The 13,360-nt window shown below is 35.5% G+C and overlaps 1 protein-coding gene across 2 annotated transcripts; it reads right to left on the bottom strand.

Moving 5' to 3' along the window:
- Positions 1–316: 316 nt before the first annotated feature.
- On the bottom strand, positions 317–8,588 carry LOC120263677 (lysM domain-containing GPI-anchored protein 1-like). 2 transcript variants are annotated; one of them, XM_039271639.1, is made up of 5 exons: positions 7,830–8,587; positions 1,173–1,290; positions 924–1,085; positions 817–848; positions 317–739 (listed from the first exon to the last, which is right to left on the bottom strand). In XM_039271639.1, exons 1-5 carry the CDS (start codon positions 8,476–8,478, stop codon positions 477–479), a joined length of 1,224 nt encoding a protein of 407 aa, XP_039127573.1. In that variant the 5' UTR covers positions 8,479–8,587; the 3' UTR covers positions 317–476. The 2 variants fall into 2 exon arrangements, with proteins under 2 accessions (XP_039127573.1, XP_039127574.1); XM_039271640.1 differs by lacking the exons at positions 317–739; positions 817–848 and having other exon boundaries at positions 920–1,085; positions 7,830–8,588.
- Positions 8,589–13,360: the final 4,772 nt, after the last annotated feature.

Below are 13,360 nucleotides of genomic sequence, written 5' to 3'. Positions count from 1 at the left end.
GGTTTAATTTGATGATGATCAAATGACTCATATTTATTTAATTTTTAAAAATTAAAATAATAAAATAAAATAAATTTGCACTTTATTAAGACATGTCTCAAATTGAGTCCAACCTTGAGATAAGACATGTGGCTTAGAATGACTATTTAATGTCATACGCCTTCAAGACAACTAGACTGGAGCCTAGGGTACCTTGCGCCTGAGGTGTGCATAATAATGATAGTATCAATGGATCAAACCCGATAGTATCAGTGGATCAAGCCCTTGGAAACGCACAACTAAAAGAGTTAAAACAAGCATATCTACGCGAAAGACATCCATGGCAAAATGAGAAGATGAACCAACTTTCCAAACCAAGTACAGTTTACATGCCACCAAGCCCTAGCCCTAGCCCTAGCCCTAGCCCTAGACCCTAAACAATAAACCAAAACTAAACTCATCCAAGTACAGATGTTGGCAAAAAATTGCCCCACAATCTACAATAGCAATACAATAGCTCCGAACAATACTTGGACGCTCAGATAATGAAACAATGAATTGATATATGAGGAAGCCATGGACGTACTTCCAGCTGGGCCAGGGGATACACCGGGAAGTGAGAATGTTCCTGCTGGATTTGAGGATGGTGTTGTCACAGGACCACCGGACTGAAAAGAAGAAGGCGATGGTGATGGCGCAAGGAATGACTCATGGATCACTGTCGTTGGGGGCGGAATAAGCACAGGAAACTGGTGCACACCTGATACAGTACAGACATGTAATCAGCATAAGGTCCAGACAAATAGCGGATCATCAATGAGAAACCATCTCAAATACCTGGGCACCGCGGTTGAAGGGATCTGGACAATCTGCAAGACAGATCAATTATAAGTATTGTGCTTGTGTTTCAAATGTGGTAAATAGAGAATTTCTAAGAAGCTCACACAGTGAGAATAGTTCCATTAACAAAACCACCATATGTGCAACTGGTGACATTGCAACCAGCACTGGTTTGTTGGGAAGTAACATTTCCAAGCATTAAATTACTGTTTCTGCATTGCATGCTGGAACAAGAGACTGCCAATGATGCTGGTGTGCAATACAAACTGCAAAAAGTAAGGCCAACGAATGTGGATTAGGATGGTAATAAGGGAAGAAACAAAAAGGAATGTGAAACCAAAAATGCTAGTTACTTGAGATTTCCTGGGCCACAGCTGCATTGCACACAATGGCTTGCAGAGATGGCATAACTACCATTTGCAACAATCAAACCATTATCAGAGGCAAACCTTGGGAAACTTGATGCGCAAGCTATTAAGAAAAAATAGCAGAAAAAAACCATTAGGTAAGCAGCAAGTGGAAAAAATGATTTAGGTTTCAACTCATGCTTCTAATGATCAGAATTGACATTTCTAATAGCATAGACACATCACCAGACACCAAAAACCAAGAGTGGTCATGGACAAAAATTTCAAATTAACCAGTTACAAAACGGAATCTTTGCCTTTGTTATCAAGAAGCCTTCAGTCAAAGGAGCCGAGTGAGGAGCTACTCCAAAGTAATAACAGGAGGCTATTCTATTTGGTAGAACAGTTGTAAGTGAAGTAAATAGGCAAACAGGTTATTTTCAGGGATACTTTTACAACATGCAAAGATAACAGCAATTGTATATCCCACAAGAACCAAAAAATTGAGTAAAATCTCCTACTTCCCAGCTTTAGTTTCAGAGTGGGAAGGCCAGACTTAGGTTCAAATGAACAAAGGTTCAATTTGTACTCCTTGACTTGTAGTTTATGTCTGACAGACTGGCCATTTTACATAGAAATATGACAGGGCCACCACCTAATAATGATGCTAAGAGGTAACCCAAACTAGACTTTTGCCTCTGCATCCAAAAGTTCAAGATAAGGTTTCAGGCACAGGCTATCTAATTTTTCCTTCAAAAGCCCTTAAGCCAAGACTGATACAAAAGCTTAAAGCTACAGGCTTCAGAACAAGCTCTGGGACAAACTCAGGCCACCCATCCCATGCATTATAAAAAATTAGCTTCTACTTAAAATGAATCAAATAAATAAAACAAATCATGAACTCCTGGTTATATCAAATTAAACAAGCGACTATGTAAGTAAAACTATAGGATTTCAAAATACCTGTGACTGCTTAACTAGATTCTAACCCTATCTTAAATATTCAAGCCCAGGAAAGGCAACAAATATTAAAGTCTGTTCATTTAACCACTAGAGAGGAATTTGAAGGATACACACAAAACATGCACTTATAGTTGAGGACTAATGAAAATAAAGTGCATTGTTAATGGATTCTAACATTATGAGATTGTTTGACAAGCAAGAAATTAGAAGTAAATACCTTATATAATCAAAAAATTGAAATCAGAATGGATTGGCTATTCATCCATAACCTCAAAAATTATAGTTGAAAAATAATGAATAATTTAAAATTTTCCAATAGTTCTAATAGTGAATATGATGGCAAAATAGCTTAAATTCATCAACCAACAAACATGCAATACCACATACTCTCCAGAATAACTGAACTATTGATTATATGGCCGTTTGTTGGACATGATAAAACGATAAAATATGATAGGCCATCATATCCTGTTACTATCCTCTGTTTGAAGTGCCAATAGGATATGATAGGCTAATCTTATTGACCCATTTTATCATGTTGAGCACATGATAACGAATCTATGGGGGGAGTCAGGATAGAAACATGTTGGATATGATAACAAATTAAATTAACAATTTTGCCCTATTATTTGGTTTTTCTCCCTCATCTAGGATTTTATTGTATCTCTTATTTTGATCTTATAAACCCGATGCTTGGAACAAGAAACTTGCCAACAACTAGATAAGACACTGATTTTGCTATTTAAGTAGGGTTTTTGGCATCTAAAGTGGTTAAAGGGTTTCTTCGTCGATCTCATTCTTGGCCAATTTATTTTTCTTCTAAATCCTTTTTTATCATGTTTTATTTTTAGTTTCTCAGGATGATTTTTTTTTTCAAATTGATTTTGATATTTATTTTGCTATATTGATGATTTTGTGTATGATTTTCTCCAAAAAAAAAAGTATAAACTATAATTTTTGAAAGTTGGTGATATTGTAATCAATATATTTGTGGATTATTTATAGGTTATTTATTTTTTAAAAATTTAATTGAAACTAATAAATCTATCTAAATCTTTAAGGAAAAAATCCAAAAAAAAAGTCTATTTGACAAAAGGATATATAATTATATCATAAAGGTTAATTTTGTATATTTACATACCATTCATATCATATCATATCATGTCATTATCAGGTCTACTTCAAATGTAAAATAGAATAACAAGATACTATCTAATGGCTTATCCGGTGCGCACCAAACGTAGGATATGATATGAGCTTATCATGCACATATCCTTTCCTACTCTTATCCCGTCCTCATATCATATCCATCCATATCCTATCATGTCCACCAAACAGGCCCTAAAGGTTTGTTAATAATGGCACATTAAAGTTGTACATGCTAAACTCATCCAATCAATTGCTTTCCATTGCAAGTTATGTGGATCAATATGTTTAAGAGTTGTGATACTTTCTCGAATGTTTGTGATCTAAGAATTAAAATTTTAAATATATGTTTTATCAATTCTATTTAATGGATAGCTTTAAACAATGCTCAATGCGATCACCTTCATCTCATCGATCCATGAATTCATGGACAATAACAAAACAGGATACTGCAAAACAGAGATTTCAAAGTTATTGTCATATTACAACTTGGACCAACAAAGATATCCACAGTTGTCAAATCGTGAATTGAATCATGAATTGGATAGCTCATTTTCCGAACCGGGAATCGAATCGAATCGTGAATCGAATGATTCAAAAATAACTAATAATAAGTGTTAAAATTTCATGGAAAATAGTTTTCCTATATTTTTAATCCAAAATAAAATTAAATGTCTACTACTAAAAATGATCATTTACCTATACTTAGAAATTGCTCTAGAACTTTGCCAATGAGAAACAAACAAAAACTAAATAAAAGACATTTGTGGTAATCAGAATTAGATAAGATTTTAAATTTTTAAAAATTTGATAAGCACAACACAAAAATAACCCAAATTTAATGTATTTTTGGAATCAGTGTGAATCGTGAATCGGACGATTCGAATCGAATCATCCATGAATCGGATGATTCACACTGATTCAAAGTATGACCGATTCAAACCCCCGATACGTATCGTGAGGGGGTTTTAAATCGAACCGAATTGCCGATACGAATCAGGAATCGGCCGATTCTAACAACTATGTCCACAGATATGATTTTTAAGCAAGGTTCTAAAACTCGCCTGAAATATTATATACAATGATGATATTCAAGAAAGACTTTAGAACTCTTAATGCAAATATTATTCAAGAAGTTATTGTTCAACAAAGATTATCCAAGATATACAAATCAAACTAGGACATCAAGTCATCTATAAAAGGGATTAGTCATTGGAGAGAGAGACTAGCTTGGAATCTACAACCCCAAAGGGGATCACCTATCTTGGTCAATCACCTCCTCAATCCATCACTTTGAAGAGCTTGGGCAAGGATCCATAGCAAAGAGACGACGGGATCAAGAAGATAGAAGAAGAATCCAAGTAGGAGGTTGTCTATTACTTTCTCTTTTATTTTTATTGATTATTCAATGATGACCTTAATGACACTTATGAACAAATAGTGTTCTAGGATTGCAATGAATGTTAATTTTATAATGTGGCGATTGAACTATTTCTCTTATCTTTCTTGGTCTTAATTAATTTAAGTTGTTTATTCAATTTTGTTCTTAATGCTTTCTATGATTGATTTGCCATTATCAAGATTGTTTAGGGAACCTTAGCTGAACTTGGAGAGAAACTATAAGGAAGACCATAGATCGAATAGAGTATGTCTATTTAATATTGATTTGTTTATAGGATAGGAAAATACCTATAAACCTGACGCATCTTAATAAGAGTAGACAGATAATTCTTATAGAAATATGGTGAATTGGTGGGGTTAAGTATACCTAATCGACATCAGGAGGTGTTTCTAAATACACAAGAGACTTTAGTATAACAACTCTTTTAAGAGAAGATATATGAAAATAAAAATCATTACATAAGAGATTAAAGGGTTTCACAATCCTAGGTTTTTCATATATTGATATTTGCCTACTCCTAGATTGTTTAGTTTTTCTAAAATAAAATAGACAATTAATCAATTATTTAAATAAGGTTAAATTGTGATAATTTAGTACTTAGTAGACACTTGTACAATTCCTTGTGGGATTGACATTCTATTCATCACTTTATTAGTTGTGACGACACATGCACCGGCAAAGTTGTTTCACACAACAAATTGAGCATGTAGTAAAAAAAAATAAAGTCCAATATAAGCTTCCATTTCACTAAACACCTTCCATGTTCATATGATAAAAGATCCAAATCATGAGCATGTTGAACATTGTCTACAAATGGTAAAAGTGTTTGACAAATAAACATCGTCAAACAATGACAAAGTCTTCCAAAAATTCGAAGCTTCTTTAGTCTGTCATAATTTGTCCAACTAATAAGGGTTACTTCTTTATTAGCAATAGCAAATAGGATGATCATCTCCTCGAAAAGTAACACCATAAGATGGAACATTACATCGAAATTTAGCATCTCTATCTTCACTAAATTTGCAATCTCTCCAACAGTATCTTTCAGTCTAATACTGATTTTCTTCTACAGCCACTATAGTTCATTCCTTCCAGCTGATTTGATAGTCTTCTCATAATTAATATCTCTTTGACTTGATTTCCGACATCAATTGCAGAGTTAGCTTTTACGTAGGTATTACAAGATTCTAAAGCCCCAATAACAAGCAGTCAAATTATCCATCTGTTCAACCAACTCTAAATAAATTTTTCCACTGCAAAACATTAGAGCCTGGATTTAGTAAATTGATGCAAGATAACCTAAGCAATCACATCAATGTTTCTAGGCAATTGGAGGATCTAAAAAGGCAAACTTAGAATAAGGAAATAACACCTCAAAAATAACATTACTCACTCATTCTTAAAAAAGATCCATATCTCTCTTGTCAAGATTGAAGACCTTGTCCAAGGAAGGATGTGGAGTATCCGAGTATGGGGAGTGTGACACTTATATTAAGTAAAATCTAGCTAGATAAATCGCATTATTTTTAGAAGGAAGGAGAATATTGCAGCCAACCAAGTTGTTTTTAATAAATAGTATTAAGACAATGGATGTAAATCATATTAAAATTTAAATGAAAGTACAATAGAATTTTTAAAATCATGAAAATCACAAAAAACACTATCAGAAAGATTAGAGATAAAAAATCAATTTATAAAATTAAAGAAATGTAAAAGTTTGCTAAGTTTTAAAAAAGATTTTAAAAAAAGTAATTCAAAAAATTGAAATTGAAAATGAAAAGAAAAAATGAAATTAAGATGGAGTGTGGAATAAAATGGAGATATGGACACCAAAATCGTAAGATAAAGGAGGACCATGTCCCCAATGTACATAAAAGAAAAAATATGGATATGTAAATTTTCCGGGTTAAGGTAACCCAGAAGAAAGGGAGTAGATTTCTGGCAATGAAGGTTTGGGATTGCTTTATGCAGATCACCACTTTTAATTCAAGTGGTATCACAAAGTTATACCAGATTTAGACTTGGTCCAATAAAACTAAATCCCAAGCATTGATCCCATTTTTATATATGGCCGTTTAGTGAGTCAAAGTCTATAAGGTTGAAGCTCAAGTTCAGGACAGATCCTGAAATCTTAAGTTAATGTCAAGTTCAACCAATTAACTTATATGTAGGAATATGAGCCCCAGCACAGCCCACTAAAATCTAAGGCTCAAAACAAAACCTGATTATTTGGGCAAAGCCTTTGAGCAAAAGATTAACCAGAAGAAAGCCCTACATGCCCAACATATCAACTATTTTTCTAGTTGAGGTTGGGGCTGGTTCGCCAAAGTTAACAGACATTCACTTCTCAAATAATTCACACTCATATATTACCCTCACTTCCAACCAAGCAGCCAAAACACACCCTAATGCTTCTCGATAGTTACCTTCTAGCAAGAAAAGTCTGAAAATAGAAATAAGGCTCGATCCGTGGATATGAATATAGAGAGTATCAAACATACTCAAGGCATAATAAAATTCACTACCACTATCTCAACCTCAACTTCTAAACATAGCATTATGAAGAAGACCTAGAAACAGAACAAGCAATATGATCCAAGTCTAATACAAATGAATCAATCTTCATCAAAACAACCATTCCTCTCCAAAATCTTCCCTAAAGAAGATTGCCAAATACACTACCACTATCTCAACCTCAACTTCTAAACATAGCATTATGAAGAAGACCTAGAAACAGAACAAGCAATATGATCCAAGTCTAATACAAATGAATCAATCTTCATCAAAACAACCATTCCTCTCCAAAATCTTCCCTAAAGAAGATTGCCAGAGAGCTACTGCATACACTAGGGGACACATGCATTACATGTTCACTCTCAAAAGATCTTCCAATTCCGTTCCACAAGCATAGAAGATAAGTCCCTTTCATCAATCAAAGTCACACACACATGCACACATTCCCCTTGCATCTTATTGGCTTATTCAACAAACGGTATATCACATCGTTCTCTCATCCCACTACCGCACTATCCATGTCCTATTCTTGTACTATTCTACCTTTTCTGAGAAGAAAAGCCACCAGCTTGATTGGTAGTATGAGAAAAGGAACCAAGAGACAACCAAAGCTCTACATGATAATTAAGAAATTTTACCTGGCAAAGGGATAGCAAGAATATCTCCAGCCCTAACAGAAGGACTCCCCATGGCATTCACATTCATAATATCAGTGACGGTGGTAAAATAACGAGCAGCAATGGCAGGAACAGTGTCATCAGCCTGAACAACGTAAGAAAGGTACACAGCAGGAAGAAAATTGTCCGTGGAGTTGAAACAAGTACAAGGAAGTGGAATCACAAGGTTCTGGCCGACATCAATGACAGCAGGATCAGAGATAGAGTTAGCATCCTTGATCTGGTCGGCGGACACAAGGCCACCATAGATGGAGTTGGCGATGGAGGCGAGAGTGTCGGCAGGGCGGGTCTTGTAGCGGGTGGAAATAGACTTGCGGATGCCATCGGAGCAAGAGCAAAGGGTGGGGATCTTGAGGAAGAGGCCGGAGGGGAGGATGTGGTTCTCAACGTCAGGGATGGAAATATCAATGGAGTTAGCAGTGAGAATGGCGATAGGGTCGGCTTGGAAGAGCGCGGCCACCTCGGAGACCTTGAGGTCGGTGAAGAGGGTGTAGCCCAAGAGAGCGTTACAGGTGTCAGAGCCGGAGCAGGGCTCAATGGTGGACTTGGAGACGGCGAGGAGAGGGAGGGAGGAGAAGAGGAGCAGAAGGGCGAAGCCAAGCCTCGCCATTGATGCTGAGAGGGGGGGAGTGAGAGTGAGGGTTTTAGGGAGCAACGGTCAGAAATGGGAAAGACAGTGGAGGGGCTTTTGTTGGGTTCCAGGTAAAAGAGGGGTTTTGCTTTTGCGTTTTTCAAGGAATTGGATTCGCCGTCGTCGTGGCCGTTTGATCGGTGGGGCCCCATTTGATGCGTATGATTAGGCTTGTGTACCAAATTTTGCTGGTGGGAACAGCAAAGTTCAAATCTGTTGGCCCATTTTGTCGAAAGGGAGACAATCCATAGAGAATTCCAACGTGTAAGAGCTGCAAGAAGAGATCACAAGATCCACATAAATTTTTTTATTTTTTTTTTTATTTTTTTAAAGATGAGTGATTAGACTACTAAAAAAGACATATATATGTACAAACTTTGACAGAGTAAATAAGGCATGAATGGTATACACGTGGGCATTAAGGCCACCCACACAACTATTACTTACACCCTCAGAAATGTGATATCATCCAAAATTCAAACTCTCACTATTTGTAAAGGGTTCTACCAGGGACTCAAATTTCAATAGACAACTTGGTCTTTAGTGATCGATATAATTTATATTGTTTTTGAAGTGCAAGATATGCAGAATGTCTTTTGTATATTTGGTTGTAATATATTATATATTTGTTGTTAATTAATGCAAATACAAATACATTTACAAATATAAACTTTCTTTTCTTTTCGAAAGGTGTATGTCTAACCTTAATTTAACTTAAGACGATGGTATGGAACAATTGTTTATTAGAGGTAGGCATGATTTAATTTAAATTCGATTAAAATTTACGAATTAGTCCAAGTAAAATGAAGAAAGGTATTTAATTTTAAATTTTCTTACAAATATTTTTTTTTAAAAAAAATAAGTTACTGAAACACAATTTCATTTTGTTGCCACATCCATGTAATATATCTTTCAAAATGCATTTTAGTGTTTACTTCAAATTATTTGGTGTTATATGTAACATGAAATTTTTTATTTCTTTATTATTTGTTTTTTAAGAGACTTCATTATTTTTGAAGTAACTCTAAATCGTAGTTGACAGTAAAAATAGCTCCTAAAGATAATTCATAGTGCCTAAAGATAGCTGTTGATGATCTTGATGGATAAGGAAAGATGATGATGGAGTGGGGCTGCTTTTTGTAGAAATCATATTAATTTTTTAAATATTTTTAATAATAAATTTTATAATAAAAATAAAAATTATAAACTATCATTAATAATTACAATAAATAAAATATTGATCTAAAAAAATCTAGAAATTTGGAATCCTTGGTTCCCTAAAATGCATAAAAAAACTCATTGATGGGATAATATTACGTGGATTGAATAATAGTAAATAAGAATTTTAAATATATTTTTAAAAAATGAATTATAGGGGCCTAGAATAAGATCAAATTTATTGCATCAATTAGGAAAAATTAATTATAGGTCCTTAGAAGTTTCAAAACTTATCGATCAATCCCTTTGACAATTGAATTTGTCAAACAATTCCTCCTTTTTCGTTTTGCATGTTATTTAGTCGTTAGGTGTAACTCCGTCAATTACCAATCTTTTGAAATACATACCTGCATGTAGAATTCCAACTTTGCCCTGATGTTGGTGGGAAATATCTCGCTAGATCATGTCAGTTTTTTATAAATTATGTACGGACTTCAGCTTTTAACCATATTGTCACTTTAAATTTTTGTACCTTGTATGCATTTTTAACCCAAGTTGCTGATAAGTGTTTGTTGAAACATGTTTTGAGTGAAAATTTTGCATTGTAAGGGCCACTATTTTTATTACTTTATGGGCTCATCTGTATCCTTATTGTTCATTTTTGCAGATACAATGATTAAAGGGCATTGGTTGGAGAAGTGAAGTTAAAAAGACAAGTTTTGAGAAAGTTTAGAGGGGTTACACTGCTATGTGGATCACTCTACATGACCGTTTTGAACAAATCAAAAGCGAACCAAGGACATACACGACTATGTGGGCAACTATGCACAGCTATGGGAAGGACGGGATTGGAGGTTAACTCAAAAGCCAGAGACGTGTATGGCGGTGGAAGAGGCAGGGCAAAGGAATTTCTAAAGAAACAGAAACATGCATGATCATGTGGATCATTGTAATGGCCTTGTGAAAATTACACCAGAAATTATACTGGAGGTAGAGAGATACACGGCTGTGGGAAATCTTTACACGGTCGTCTATAATCATGGGACAGGGGTATTTAAGGCAAAGTTTTGAGAAACTAGGGGAGCTTTTTAGTAGATAGGAGACGGTTACACTTGTTCGCCAGAAACATGCATGATCATGTGGATCATTGTAATGGCCTTGTGAAAATTACACCAGAAATTGTACTGGAGGTAGAGAGATACACGGCTGTGGGAGATCTTTACACGGTCGTCTATAATCATGGGACCTAATTTTGAGAGGATTATTTGACCAAGCAGGAGACATCTAACTATAATCATCATTAACACCCATCATCTCTCTTGTCTTCTCCGTCACCGGTGAGAATGGACAAGTGTCATTCGATTGTTTAAGAGGAAAACACTTGTTCTTTGATTTTCAGCCATAGATTTGAAAGGGGTTTTAATTTGTTTTAACATGTATTTCCTTCAAATTATGCATGGATTGTATTGCTCCATGAGGAGCTAAACCCCCCTTGTGGGGGCTTGAACTTATGAACCCTACGATGTTTTAGTGTTTGGCTTTTTTGTTTCTTCTTAATTCTTTATGATTTGATTCTAATCTTTTGTTTTCTTCATCTCATAATCCTATTTTGCGAGAGCTCGATTATGTGTTTGATTTAAACTAGTGACGAGTCGAGAGACCCACTAGGGCTAGTTCTACCAAGATTATAGAGGGTTGAAAGAGTGAGCCTAAGGTAAAGGAGTCTCCACTTTCCTCTTCAATTTTATCATGCCTACCTTAGTATTCCCATATGCGCATAACAATCATATAAATCTCGGTTACAAGAGAGATCACCATTGAGGTTTGTATAGGATTTGATAGGCTCCAACTCGGTGAAAAAGAAGAACATTTAGATGAGGGCCCAATCTTCATGGTGTAGGATCAAGGTTGAGGGATAACTAGCTGTGAACAACCAGGGATGGGTGCGACCCATACGTTGGGGAGAGACAATCCAAAGCTTCAAGAACTTCGACTCGTTGTTCGAATAATTACAAAACCACAAATCAAATACTAATTTACACAAAACGTTAGAAGTATAGAGCACAAATTAGGAGAAAGCCAGAAGTTTCCTCTTTAGTGAATCCTTGAGAACTCACAAGAACAATGGTGACAAGACAACTCTTATTTTTGGAATAATAATCAAAGTTCTATGCTCCCAAGGGAGAAGGTAAAAGGCTATTCATAGCCTACTTAAACTTGGGATACAAGAAAATCTATCTTATTAATCAATCTAAATGTAGGAAATTAAAATTGGTTTAGGAAATCAAATTTAAAAAAATAGGAAATTAAAATTTTCTAGGACATCAATCTAAACATACAAATAGTAACCCGCGGTAGTGTAGCAATTGTTATAACAGGTGCAATCTCTCCAACCTTAAATTTGAAATAATTCAATTACTTGATTTCTTGGCTGATTGGAATTTAATTCCTTTCTTTTTATTACTTCCCTAATATCTTGGCTGATTGGGGTTGATTTTATTTTCTTCCATAAACTAGATTGGTGTAGAAAAGATATTTTGGGTTGTTTTGACATAAAAAGAAACCACATCTCACTCTGTTTACATGGGGCCAACAAAAATAGGCATAGTTTTCTTCATGGGCGCACACATGAATGTGAGGCCCTAATAAAACCACCCACAAGTTTATAGGGTTGTTAAGTAGTATATTGTGCGTGACACAGGGATAGTATCCCTCGGGTGCCAAGGATCTACCCTTATTTCCCTTTCACTTATTGTCTAACCAATAACTTTGAGTTTAAGTGTTGCAAAATAAATAAAAGAGCTTAAAAGAAGCTAAAAACAGGATCTCAATGCATGGCATGATCAAAGGGAAATATCAGTGAGAGAGATGGTCACACAGATGAGGATCTCCTTAGGACTACTAAAGCTTGAAGGATGCTAGGGTTAAGGTAGCAAAGATGGTTTGGGCCAAGAGATCCCTAGAGTAGGTTAATCCTGAATCCCTCTGTGATTAACCCTTAATCCTATATGAGTATTGACAAGAAACTCTTCCTACCAGCTCCCCCTATGATTGCACTATGCTTAGGGAAATCTCTAATTATGGTCAAACATAATGTCTAGGTTCGAACATAATGGTTGGAGGGGTACAAAACACCCGACTCCCTCCATGTGTTGGTACATGTATCCCTTTCAAACTATGTGAGTCTAGTACAAGGGCGCATCCCGCACTTCCAAATGCAACCTAGAAATGAACCACAGAGTTCTCATACAATTCAAGACAAGTAAGCACACATAAAATGAACCATAAACCAAACAACATGCATTAACAATAAATCAAAGCATCTAAATAAGCTCGTTCATCCCAAGGTTCACTGTCATCTGGTGACCTTAGGGTTTAGTTGTTCATACAAACAAAGAATGAAAAATAACTCATGCAAACAACTAAGATGTTCATAGCAACACTCCCTTAAGAGTTGGTGATGAGTTGCAAGTCGAATTATATTGAAAGCTTTCCACCAACGTCGCAATGGGGGTGGCTTCCCTCACCGCCTACAAGCTTCCCCAAGTGAGATCGGTGAAGGATTATCCAAGATGAGCCTCTCTACTTGATTTCCACCCTAAAATCACCTTTGACCTTGCTCCACTTTGCCGGATTTGCCTTAGAATGCTTGGAGCCCAATAAGTTCCCCTTTACTTAGCCCTAAAAACCTCTTAAAAACTCA

The sequence above is a fragment of the Dioscorea cayenensis genome, chromosome 6 (assembly GCF_009730915.1).
Source record: "Dioscorea cayenensis subsp. rotundata cultivar TDr96_F1 chromosome 6, TDr96_F1_v2_PseudoChromosome.rev07_lg8_w22 25.fasta, whole genome shotgun sequence".
In the NCBI taxonomy this organism is placed as follows: Eukaryota; Viridiplantae; Streptophyta; class Magnoliopsida; order Dioscoreales; family Dioscoreaceae; genus Dioscorea; species Dioscorea cayenensis.
Note: the sequence above shows the minus strand (reverse complement) of the source record. Positions and strands in the feature narration are given on the sequence as shown.